This window comes from Pelodiscus sinensis, chromosome 9 (assembly GCF_052426305.1).
Source record: "Pelodiscus sinensis isolate ZL-2025 chromosome 9, ASM5242630v1, whole genome shotgun sequence".
In the NCBI taxonomy this organism is placed as follows: Eukaryota; Metazoa; Chordata; order Testudines; family Trionychidae; genus Pelodiscus; species Pelodiscus sinensis.
This window is the reverse complement of record NC_143060.1, coordinates 48,661,718-48,674,857: the sequence shown is the minus strand read 5'-3', so window position 1 is coordinate 48,674,857 and position 13,140 is coordinate 48,661,718. Positions and strand designations below refer to the sequence as shown.

Below are 13,140 nucleotides of genomic sequence, written 5' to 3'. Positions count from 1 at the left end.
TAACTCCATCAAATTAACGTCCTGGTTCAGCAAAGTACTTAAGAACATGAACAATCCCATCGTTATTCAGCAAAGCATGTAAGCTTCTGCTTAACTTTAAACTTGTAAGTTCCATCGAATTCATACTTAAAGTTAAGCATGTGCTTTAGTGCTTTGCTTAATAAATGTTAAACTTCCTTTGAGTCAAAGGTAAATACCAGGCAAACCCAAATTAATCATCATTTTTTGATGTACTATAACATAGCAACAGTCAAACAGATTTTTAAGTGTACACAAACATTTTTTCCCCACACTTAGGAACATGCATTCTATGCAGTGAGCTTTATCCCAGAGCAAACTTTTATGTCTGAGTTTACAAACGCCCAGAAAACCAGGATTAGTAATGGAAATGATGGCAAATACCCATTCGGAGCTTGGAACTATAAATATGATTTAATGAAGACCACAGCACTTGGACAAAATTGCCTTTTAATGCACCTGCATCGCCATATCTAGTACAGAAAGGATCCTATGAATAACTAATCAAAGATGAAGGGAATAGCTCTGACTTTTGTAACTAAAATGAAATTGCTCCATTGTTCTGATCCATTTTGCAAGGGGGCTTAACAGAATAGGAATGCAAAATGTACTAAGTATTATTATTAGCAACAATTCTTTAATGGGATATAATGAAGCCTTAAATAAGGGATAAAATGTGTTGTTTCTGAAAGTCTGAAAGATGACCCTGGAATTCAGTGTGAAATTTCAGCTAGGCATTTAGTGGTTTGGTTCTATAATAGAAAGTCAGGGGAAAGACTCCATTCCAGCAGCAGAGAAATCTGCACCAGGTTTGAAAAATCACCCAAACATGCTCAACTAAAATCTTAACAAGCACAACTGCCTTTTGAATCAAAGTCTGTAGGTTTGCAATGAACATGCTGATGAAAGTCACAGGCAGAAATGGTATGTAGTGGACTCTCTGCCTTGGCTATCATCCTGGTCATGGAGGTGAAGAGAAAGCAATAAAGATCAGCATCAGCCCCTTCCTAACCAGGCAACTTAGAGGAGGATGTCCTATCAAGATTAACATGGCTCATTCAAGAATTAACTCTCTACTCATCTTCTACCTCAGTTTTTTGCTGCTCATCCATTTAAAAAGTAAGTGCTTCTCTTATCATTTTAACACGTCCCCAGGTTAGGTGGCAAGATAAACACCTCTGGCAGAAAGGAAGAAGCCTCTAAGCTATTGGTTAAAGATGCCAAAATGATTTGGTCCAGGGAGCTCTACGTTTTATAAATTCATAGCACAGATGGCTTTGAGATCTGAGTGTTTACGCTGTCTTACATTAGACGAGAAACAAAGCATTTTCAAAAGTGTTTTGTTTTGAATAAAGTTTTGTACTAGGGAACCAATAAGAAATATTCATTTAAAATACACTTCCATTTTAAACTGTGCACTTTTGCAACCTGACAATAGTCAATGTAAAGCTGAATTTTTAAAATGATGTGTTAATTTGGAGATTTTGCTTTTGTTTCTTAATCCAATATATTACTTTTTATACTGACTACTCATCTAGATTATGTTTTGCTATTGTGTCCATCATGGTACTGCCTAAGCACTACCATACAATCATTTATAAAAAACAACTCCAGGAAAATTGATTAAACAAAGCTGATATGTTTTGGGGTTTAAATGCTTTGATTTTAACCTAGTTGATATTTAGTCTGATCACTTTTTATTAAAGAAATCTTTTAAACAAACTTCCATATAAGCAGAAGTATGCACAATGGATTTCCTTGGTAATGTTGTCAGCTGGGTAGCATTAAATAGAATCCAAGGAGACTAAACGGCCTCAGCTGGTGAAGCTGATGTATGTTTATGAAAGACAGTGGTTATTGAACATGTTTAAAATGAAGACAGCAAGACTGTGCGTGTAAAGAGGCTGTGTGATTGTGACCGAGTCTGAATTGCAATAAGACAAAGCTTTGAGCAGCTGCCATTAAAGAAGATTTGGCATTAGAGTACAGTGTTTTGTAATCTGGGTCACCTTCTGTTGATGCATCAGTCAGATTGGTACTTGTACAATTTACAGCTCAATGTAAATCAGATCCAGAAAAATCAATAGAAATAGTTACATAAACCAACACTGCTTTAAAACAAAAACAAAAACAAATAAGCAAACAAAAAAACTTTAGAGCCAGGACAACTAATGTGAAATATATTATACATTTAAATATAGTTTCTGATTAGTTTTCTGACTGGAAGACGTATTGTGTTAAATAGTCATTGCTTGTACCAATGTTCTTTTCTAAATATCTCAAAACAGGACAATTGTTGGGGGGGGGGGGGACTCTTAAAACTTCTATTTTCAAGATGCAAGTTTTTTTATGGTCACTGTACTATTGCATAAACAAACAGTCTTTAAATCTCTGTAAATATCTCTAGGAGAGAATCCTCTATTGGAGTTAAAGAAATTAAAATGATGTTATTAAAGAAATTTCATATATACACAATGTGGGCAAATTACAGTATAAAAGACCTTCTGTTGAAGGGAAAAACATAGCATGCTTATAAGATATAGGCTATGTCTACATTACAAAGAAAAGTCAAGCTTTTCTGCTTTTCTTTCGAAAGAGGCTTTTCTGAAATTTGTTATGTCTACACAGTGCCAAATTTTGGGAAAAAACCCTCTTTCGACACATCCCTTCTTCCTCGTAAAACGAGGTTTACAGGGAGGGCGAAAGAGCACGTCCACTTTTCTGAATTTTTTTCGGAAAAGTGGACTCATTCTTTGGACGCGGCATAGCATTTCCAGGGCGCAGCCTAAGAATGTTATAGTGAAAGTATCATACACACAGAGATTCACTGATAGCTGTCAAGGCCCTTGAATGTAAGCTATAAGAAGAACCCCAAGGCACTACAGAAGCAACAAAATAAAACAATTTTGCAGGGCTCAGTCCTGGGTTTGGCTAAGCCTGACTTGAGGCAGTGCTGTAGGAGAAGCAGAAGTAGTTGCTTGTTACCTTTAAACTCCCTCCTGCAGTACTGGGGTCCAAATGAGCCCTGCAACAAACTGAAACAGCCTTCTTCCTGTGTCTAGATATGTCTATATGCATGGGGAACTAATAGGCGCTTGCATTATACCACCTGTAGTGACCAAATCCTCAGCTGGCTAAGTCTGGTTTGTGACTGATTTGCTCTGGACAGAAAACTCACACAGAACAACCACAGGACAGACTGGGCCAACATAGATTTTGAAGTACTGCACTTTCTGCAATCTGAACTTTTCAGCCAGTGATACTTTTAGTGTAAATAAAATTGATTACAGTTATTTTCTAAGATAAGTATTAAAGGAGATCATGGCATAGAGGTATGCAGCAGAACTGAGGCGGTATAAAACATATAGTTATAAAAGTTGATTTTTTTTCAAATAATTTGATCTCATTGGACACATCTTTCCCAGAAGGGTTCATCTGTCAACACAGGCACTAGGGCCCAGATCCACAAAGGTACTTAGGTGCCTAAGTCCACTATTATCACTGACACAACTGAGGTGCGAGCACCCTAGCCAAATACATACAGCAGTAAATAAACATTGATAACATTGGAAGCTTTGGTTCTTGTCTTGCTTATACTGAGTCCCCTAGAATACTTGATGTTTTTCTTTCCCTAAAATCGATTACACTTCCTGAGCTGGTGTCAGAAGAGCAGTTCTTCCTACCTTCCGCCAGCAAGAAGCAATGTTCCTCATGGAAGTGGTGAGGTAGTGGTGAGGCAGGAATGCGTCTGAGTAGAAGAGGTGCAAAGCTGCTTGTGAGGACTGTTTAACATGCAGTTTTCTTTAAGGCCGGGTCTACCCTACAGCGGAAGTCGAATTAAGATATGTCACTCCGGCTATGTTAATTATGACGTATATTAAATTGTGTTTCTGTGCCATCCACAGAGTGGAAGGCCGACAGGAGCAAACACTCCTCTCAGATTCCCTTACTCCTCAGAAAAGGAGGAAAACTGGAAACCAACTGGAGCTGCCCTCAGTATTTGATGTATGGGTCTATACTAGACCCACTAAATTGAACACCAGCATTGATCTTCACATAATGATGATGTAGCCTATGTGTGTCAGAGGGACAAAAGATTATCTTTCCCAAATTTCATCTCACATGCATACCAGGGAATGACTGGTCTGGAGTTCCATAATTTGCATTCAGCTGTAAGTGTTCAGATCTGGGGGGGTTGGTGGTACATTGCCTATATACAGTGAGCACAGCAGAAGCATCTAATGCACAGCTCTACAGATTCATTGATGTGGGATATGAAAATTATGTCTAACTGTGGAGTATTTTCTAGACAAGAAACTGTCCTCATGAAATGCCACAAATGGTAGACGCCATTGAGCGCAGTATTTTTAATGTATGTGTGACGGGGTGGGCCCCCCCCATCCCCTGGAAGCGGGCCCACCCCGCACTGACCCGGCAATCGCGTTGTCCCTGGTAGGGAGGGCCGGGTAGCCTAGGACGGTGTGTGGGCCGTGCAGCGCCGCCCTGCACACACCGGCCCGCGCGGAAGCCTGTGTTGCTAGGCAATGCGTCCCGGCGGCCGCAGGCAAGATGGCGGCTGGAAGTGACGAGAGAGGAGGTGGGGGGGCGAGAGGGGGTGACGTCAGATGCCGAGTAGGATGGGGGGGGAGGCATAAAGTTCCGCAGGGGAATAGGAGAAGGGGAGGGGGGAGGGAGCTAGGGAGTTGGGGGAGAGCTTAAGGCAGGTAGGAACAGCAGGGTGGAAGGAGCCCAGGGCAGGGCACGGATGCCGGCGCACCGGCGGTTAAGGGTTTGACCCCTCCGGTGGGACAGGTCAGAGTGACTCTGTCCTTAGGGCCCTGGGCTGGGGTCTGGGAGTGAGGGTGGGCCCAGACCCCCCACCCTGCAAACCCGCAGTACTTTTGGCTGGCAGCAGGGATAGAGCCGGGAGCGCACCTCAGGGGTGCTCGGAGACTAATAAAGGACAAGGGGGACCCGAGGACCCCCACAGTATGTTACAAATAATAATATGCATAAACTTACTAGATCAAATTGATGAAGAGCAGAGGAAAATGCCATCTTTCCTTATTTAAATTCTAAAGGCAGTAGCACATCTGCCATCGTGGGTACTGAACTTAAACTTTTCAAGTGAAACACTGGTCCTACCTACTCTATCACTGTGAAGTTCCCTTTGAATGGAAAGACTCAGGCCAGCACTCTGATTCTTTTCCAACAATTCAATATTTATCTTGTCTGCCACAAGTACGGTAATTTGCACCTCAGATGCAGACACACTACTGTTTGACATGCTGTACAGCAGAATCAATTTTAGCTTTTCGCTTTGGCTATCATTTGCTCATAACTACCATAAAATATATTAACTAAGGGAAAGAGCTGGTGTAGGTAAGAAAAGTTGAGCTCTTCTATTCAGTTGCAACCTTTTGTTTTAGAACTGACCAAGACTAAGTGTCTGTGACTTCTGCATTGAAGAACTGCAGTGATGCACTCGGTGGCTCATTTCAGCAAGGCTCTCTATTCAGGAGTGCATATAAAAGGGGATTAACTTTAGGGAGTGGTTTATGTCAATAGGGTTTAAGGATAGGCCTCACATAAGCACATGGGTAAGTGCTATTCTGAATATGGCAATACTTAAAGTTCTTGCTTAAATGTTTTGCTGGTCGATATGGATATGGTTAAACTGCAATAAAAATTGGAGGCACTGAGTGTCTCAGAGCCCAGAGCCTGAGTCAGTAAACTCAGGATCATGCAACGTGGACTGTGGGGCTCAAAATTTCAGTGTAGACGTTTGGGCTCAGGCTAGAGACTGGGTTGTGAGACACACCCCTTTGCACAGTCTCAGAGCCTGGCTCCTGCCCAAGACCAAGCATCTACATTGCAATATTTAGGTCCACAATCTGAACTCTGTGGGTTTACACTGCAACGCTATTTTGGAATACCGGAGTATCCCGAAATAGCTATTCCACATTCTACACAGCAAACCCGTTATTTTGGGCTCGCTATTCCGATGCCCCAGTAAACCTCATTCTACAAGGAGTAAGGAACATTTTGGAATAGCACTTTATTTCAAAATTTGGCACGGTGTAATGAATAATGAAATAAGCTATTTCAAAATAACATCAAAATAAGATATGCAATTTGCGTAGCTGAAATTGCATATTTTATTTCGAGTTATGGTGTTGTGTAGATGCACCCTGTGAGTCCAAGTCAGCTGACTAGTGCCAGCTGTGGCCAAGCTGTGGGTCCTTTGCTGTAGTGTAGACCTACCGATATCAGGCCACATTTAAAGAACACTCCAAAATAACAAGTGGCATAGAGATGGCTACTTCCTTGTTAGAGGGAATCAGCTGCAGCAAACCTACTGCACTGGTTGCCTATTTGCTTATGGTTCAGCTGATTCAAGATGTCAACTATATTCATAAAGCCCTACATAGTTTAGGCCTGCTGGCTATATGAGAAACCACCTTAGCGTCCAACAGTTGAGGTCATATGACCTCAGGCTAAGAGATGCTACATTTAAACCTCTAGTACTATTAGCAAAGCATTCTCATTGATGCTGGAATATACTTTGTCCACTCACTTGCCTGTGTTCAAGCCTATTATTCTCAAAATCATAGCAAAAAACTCATCTCTTTTCTCAGACATTTGCCACAGGGGGAGTTTAGTTGGAAGAAAAAAATATGAGAGGACTAGGTTCAATGCTCCCGGCACAGCTTCCTATTTCTACACTGGCTTACCCCCAGTGTGAGAGCAGCCTATGGGCTTGTGCCACTGGTATAAAGTTTGCTGTAGTGGCAGGGGGGAGTTGGTGAAGGGGCTGACTATGCCTTCAGAAATGAACCGTCCAGCAGGGGAATTCTCTGTTGGCGAGTTACATTTTTTTAATTCATGATTTGTAATCCAGGCACTTGAGGATCATATTAGTCTAGCAATTCTCTTTCCTTGAAGTATGTGGATCATTTTTATAATGGGATGTAATATTATTGGATTTTTGATGTGAAGATGCAGAATGATGTTGCATCCATTGTCGTGTCTTTGCTCCAAATTTGGTACAAAGCGGGCCAAGTGAGGTGTCTATTGAAAGCTTACTCTTTGCTGATTCTGTTTATACTATTCATATACATATATGATTTTTGTATTTAAAGTTACAAGTAATGACTATACCAGTAATCCAAATATTTGCTTCTGGGAGATCTCAACAGGCTTTGATAAAGGGTGGCTAGTCAAGTGAATCAGAGTACTTGAATGACAATGGACCTTAAAGGGTGCCAATCCACATCTGAGGAATTTTACTGTGAATCTTCAGATCAGCATGCAAACATGGCTGATACAGACTGAGTCATGCATGGACGGATGACTCGCTCATGCGACAAACTCCATGTTGGGAGGTACTTTTGCATAGCAAGAACAATGCAATTCCTTCCACATGAGCCAGGTGATAAAAAGGCCAAAGAGCTGCCTCCGTTTGTCTTCAGTCATCACTTCAGGAGCATCTTTGCTATGTACTGAGCCCAGCAGGACTGATGACCCATCCTAACAAAGGGTGTATTCCAGAGACTTCTAAAACAGCAGATTATTCCATCTCTGCTAGAAGACTGCACCAGGGACTTTGTAATTGGTGTATGTGATTTGTTTCCTTTAACAATTTTAGTCTCAACCTCTTCTTTCTGTCTTTTATAAATAAATCTTTAGATTTTAAAGGGGCTCAGCCTGCTCTGTTGGGTAAGATCTGAGGTATAAATTGACCTGGGAATGTGGGTGGTCCTTTGGGGTCAGGAGAACCTGTTTGGATTTGGTGAGATTGGTTTTCATAACCTCTCATCTGGTTATGACTGTGTACTGACTGTGGTACAGAAGAAGCTTGGGGTATGTCTACACTACAGAGTTTTGTTGTAAAAACGGCCGTTTTTCTGAAAAAGCTTCAATTATATCCACACTGCAATTGTGTCCTTCTGAAAGAAAATCAAAAGAACAGAGGGGTTTTTCCAATGTTGGTAATCCTTATTCTATGAGGAAGAAGACTTTTTCTGAAAGAGCTCTTTCGGAAAAAGGCATGTGTGGATGGGGAAGAAGGAGTTCTTTTTCAAGAAGAAGAAATAGGAAAAAGCACAAGTGCATTGGTGGCCACTCTGTCCATAGTAATCACAGCTTACATGTGAGATAGCGTCTATTCAGTGTGGATGCTCTCTTTCAAAATAAGTTTTTACAGAAGATCTCTTCCGGAAAAGCTTCTTTTGAAAGAAGCCTACAGTCTAGACATAGCTTTGATTGTCTAAGGGGTGTGCTTGTGTGACTTCTTGTAGGCTAGAAATTCTCTTTGTGACTAGTTTGGTGTGCCTTATAATGGAGGATTCCCAATCTGGGGCTGTAAGTAGCCCTGTTTCTCAGATGGTTGCCCTGATTTGACCCTCTCAGTGGTGCCTCCAGAATCAATTATGTCACACAGGGAATATCATTATCTAATTCACAGATTTCTGCAAAGAGATCAGACTACCAAAATAGTTGAAATGATCATTTCCAACAGTGTCTTAACTGTTATAAATATAGAACCAAAACTTGTGAAGGCAACCTACCCTGGAAGGGTAATATTAGCCATTAGACTGTAAAGAGACAGTATGTGGTAGCACACATAAAACTGTCAGTGAAAAACAATCTGATCCAAAAACTGGATCCTGTGAGCACTGAACTCTTGAGAAGCTCATCTAGAGATGTACAGCTCCACTATTCTAGCACGTGCCGAATCAGCACACTGGTCCCAATACCTCCAGGCTTTGGAGAAGTGCAGGCCTCCATTTATAGCTGTGAGAGACTTGTACACACTATGCCAGAACAGCAGTCTAACTGCTTATCAGAATCACAGGACTGAAAGAGATCTCAAGAGGTCATCTAGTCCAGTCACCTTCACTCATGGCAGGACTAAGTATTGTCAGTGTTTTCAACATCAGAAAGGATGCTTCCAGCTGTTGTTCAATATCCCTGGCAATTTCACCCCTGTACTAGCCTGCACTAAGAGTTAAAGTGGCTTCGTGACCTTTCAGCTCAGTTGAAAAAAAATCAGACATATATTAATGCACACTAGTAAAAAATTTTCTACCCCAAATGCACATAAATTAGACTGTCATTTAATCTGGAAGCTCTTTGTAAAATAGCTGAGCTTTATTTGTATCTTCCTTTCCTCCCCTGCAATGTGAGCACTATGTCATTTCCCCTTACAAACAAGGACTTTTCTTTCTTGTAACTATTCCCATTACTCAGTAAACTTCTAATTAATGCCCAATTACTGTAGTCAGAATGAAGCTCTTCTGACAAAGACAGTTGTGGTTTTGCTCATGCTGCTGGTCCCTCATGCATACCAGAATGACATCAAGCAGGTTCCCAGCAATAAAGGGAATCACAGAGTATTGTTAGGATGAATGTTGGATGAGTTCATAACCGATACTGTACTTTATTAGTTCCTCATTAGTTAACTGTGGAATGAGGGCAGCTAGAGATGCATTCAATTATGTCAGTGTGCTAATGTGAATTCTCCTTTCAATACTGATTTCCACAGATCATGTCTACAGATTTCATTGTAAACACACTATTTCTTCCTCTTTCTCATTGTCATCAGCATCTAAAGTAAGCCCAAAGTGAGAGCTTTAGCTTCACTGGTGTCCTTCATAAGCTCCTTTTTTCTTTTATATGCTTCATTGTATCACATACACACGGATAAATTGCCCCTCTGCCTTTGGAAGCAAACTGACTGAAGGCTATAAAGTGACATTGACAGCACCATAAGGGTATGTCTACACTACAAAGTTAATTCGAACTAATGGACGTTAGTTCAAATTAACTTTGATAGGCGCTACACTAGCGCTCCGCTAGTTCAAACTTAATTCGAACTAGCGGAGCGCTTAGTTCGAACTAGGTAAACCTCATTCTACGAGGACTAAGCCTAGTTCGAACTTACTAGTTCGAATTAAGGGGTGTGTAGCCCCTTAATTTGAACTAGTGGGAGGCTAGCCCTCCCCAGCTTTCCCTGGTGGCCACTCTGGCCAACACCAGGGAAACTCGTATGCCCCCCTCCCGGCCCCAGCCCCGTTAAAGGGGCACGGGCTGGCTACGGTGCCCGTGCCAGGTGCAAGCCTGCCAGCACCCAGCCAGCAGACCCTGCACCTGGCACGGCTCGAGCCAGCCACCCGATGCTCCCCAGCCCTCCCCCTCTTCCCGGGACCAGGCTGGCAGCTCCCGGGAGTTGCCCGGGACCGCAAGAGGCGGGCACCCACCTGGTCTAATGTGGACATCGTGGACCTCATCCCCGATCTCCGCACTAGGCACAGGAAAGTGGCCGTCTAAGGCAGGAGAGCTGCCAGCCTGGCCACCCAGGAGCAGGTGTGCATGAAAATCAAGGTGGTCCACTGAGACCCCCGACCCTGAGCTCTGAGCTTACAATGGCCGTACTGGGTCAGACCAAAGGTCGATCTAGCCCAGTAGCCTGTCTGCCGACAGCGGCCAACCCTAGGGACCCTGGAGGGGATGGACCGAAGACAGTGACCAAGCCATTTGTCTCGTGCCATCCCGCTCCAGCCTTCCACAAACTTTGGGCAGGGACACCACTCCTACCCCCTAGCTAATACCACTCCATGGACCCAACCTCCATGAATTGATCTCACTTCTCTTTAAACTCTGTTCTAGTTGTAGCCTTCACAGGTTGACTCTTTGCTTTGTGAAGAACAACTTTCTGTTACTAGTTTGAAGCCTGCTACCCATTCCTTTCCTTTGGTGTCCTCTAGTCCTTCTATTATGGGAACTAATGAAGAACTTTTCTTGATGCACCCTCTCCACCCCACTCATGTGTTTATAGACCTCTATCCTATTCCCCCTCAGTCTCCTCTTTTCTAAACTGAGAAGTCCCAGTCTCTTTAGTCTCTCTTCATATGGGACCTGTTCCAAACCCCTCATCATTGAAGTTGCCCTCTCCTCTCCCACCTCCTTTTCCCAGTCTCCCCGAGTTTTGTTCAATAAAGAGAGATTCTATTTTTGACCACACTTTTTCTTTATTTTGTACATCAGGAAGGGGGGCTAGGTAAGGATAAGTGGAAGGAGGTGAGGGAGGAATGGGGTACGAGCCCCCGATGGGGAGGACTGGGCTGGCTCTGCGGGCTTCTGGGGGTGGAAGCTCTCCTGCAGCCCCTCAATTGACCCCTCTCCCCAGATGGCAGCCTGTGGCAAGTGCAGCCGGTCTGATGGCTGAGTGCTGTGATGTGCCCAGTGTGGGCACTCAGGGCACTCCAAGCCAGGCTTTGCAAGCGGGGCACCCCTGAGAACTGTCTGTCCGGGGTGAGGGTCGGGTCCCTTTAAGCACAGCCTTTGGCTAGCCTGAGGCAGCATCTCCACGCTCTAAGTCCTCCTCTGATGCCCTGCTGGCACTGCTTCCGGCCATCCTTAACCCCGGTTCAGGGTCCACTTAATGTGGACATGCTAGTTCGCATTAGCAAAACGGTAATTTGAACTAGTTTTTTTAGTCTGGATCCGTTAGTTCAAATTAGCTTAGTTCGAATTAACTAATTCAAACTAAGTTAGTTCGAATTAGCGCTGTAGTGTAGACATACCCTAACTCATGCACAAAGGAATCACTTCTGCAAGTTGTGAGTATAGTCTACATTTCTGTGCTGGCAAGAACTGCAACATGGCAAATATAATCTACTTGCACCTTTAACATTATAAAGGGTAGACATTTGATCTTTGCCTTTTCAGTGTGGTATAGGGTCTAATTCTATTTTGACACTGTGAAGCCACGTAGCTCCATTAAGTGACATCACACACAGGCCCATGATGCTGTGTGCCTTGTTTATATGTGGTCCATTTAGCTCAGTAACTAGTGCCAGATGCTCGAGAGGGAATGAACAGAGCAGGACAATCATCCAGTCCAAGCTTCTGGACACCCAGAGCACAGCATTGCATCCCTGACCATCTTGGCTAATAGCTATTGATGAACCATGAACTTATCTAATTCTTTTTAAAACCCAATTCTGTGTTAGGCCTTCACAATATCTCCTGGCATTGAATTCCACAGGTCATATATTATATGACAAAATATGTCCTTACGCTTGTTGAAATCTTCTGACTATTAATTTAATTTTATGATCCCTGTTTTGTGTGTGTGTGTTATGTGAAGGGGTAAATAACACTTCCTTATTCACTTTCTCCATACCACTCATGGTTTTATACACCTCCATCATATACCCCGCCCTCCTATCTTTTCTAAGAGGAACTTTTTTATCTCTTCTCATATGGAATTTATTCTACACCCCCAGTAGTTTTTGCCCTTCTCTGCACCTTTCCCAATTTTGATATGTCCTTTTTTTTAAAGATTGGACAACCAGGACTACACACATTATTCAAGGCATGAGTATACCATAGATCAGAGGTGGGCAATTTTTGATGGGGGGACCATTCCAAGATTTTGGTAAGTGGTCAAGGGCTGTACTTTTCTACAGAGGGCGTGTGGGCCTGGGCCAGAGGTTGGGTGCAGAGGGGAGTTCAGGGTAGAGGACTGGGGTGCAGGAGAGAGTGTGGGGTCTGAGAGGGAATTTGGGTGAAGGAGGGATTGTGATCTGGTGTAGGAACTCAGGGTGCTGGGTCCAGGAGGGGTTATGGGTGCAGGAAAGGATTCTATCCTGGGGGAGGGGAATCGGAGGTCGTGCAAGGTCAAGAGGGAGTTGTGACCTGGGAGGAAGGAGCAGAGAGTTTGGATGGTAACCTGGGGAAAGAGGGGTGGTGACCTGGGACATGAAGTTGTGGGGGAGGAAGGGGCTGGGGTGCCAGAGCAAGCTGTGGCTGGGAGATGCTTACCTAGATGGCTCCTGGCCAGCAACTCTGCAGGACCCTGAGGCAGGCTCTCTGCCTGCCACAGCCCTAGACCACTCAAAATGGCAGGCTCTCCCTGTGTCTCTCTGCTCCAGGCACTGGGGAGAGGGGAGAAGATTTGTGCTCTGCTCCTGCCCCTAGCCTCCCTTTCCCCCCGTGCCTGGAGTGGAGAGGCAGAGGGAGCAGCCAGCCGCTTAAAGTACTATGGAGTTACTCTGAATCTTCTGGCTGCTCTGAGCCGTGAGGGTCCCAGTGGAGCAGCCTGTGGGCCAGATC

At 43.7% G+C, this 13,140-nt stretch overlaps 1 protein-coding gene across 1 annotated transcript in view; it reads left to right on the top strand.

Annotated features, from left to right (window-relative positions):
• Positions 1 to 868: 868 nt before the first annotated feature.
• CRB1 (crumbs cell polarity complex component 1) overlaps positions 869 to 13,140 on the top strand; it is a 171,833-nt gene continuing 159,561 nt past the window's right edge. Inside the window, exon 1 of the mRNA XM_075936696.2 lies at positions 869 to 1,137. Within this exon, the coding sequence (XP_075792811.2) occupies positions 1,068 to 1,137 (70 nt within the window). The 5' untranslated portion in view covers positions 869 to 1,067. The remainder of the gene's footprint in view (positions 1,138 to 13,140) is intronic.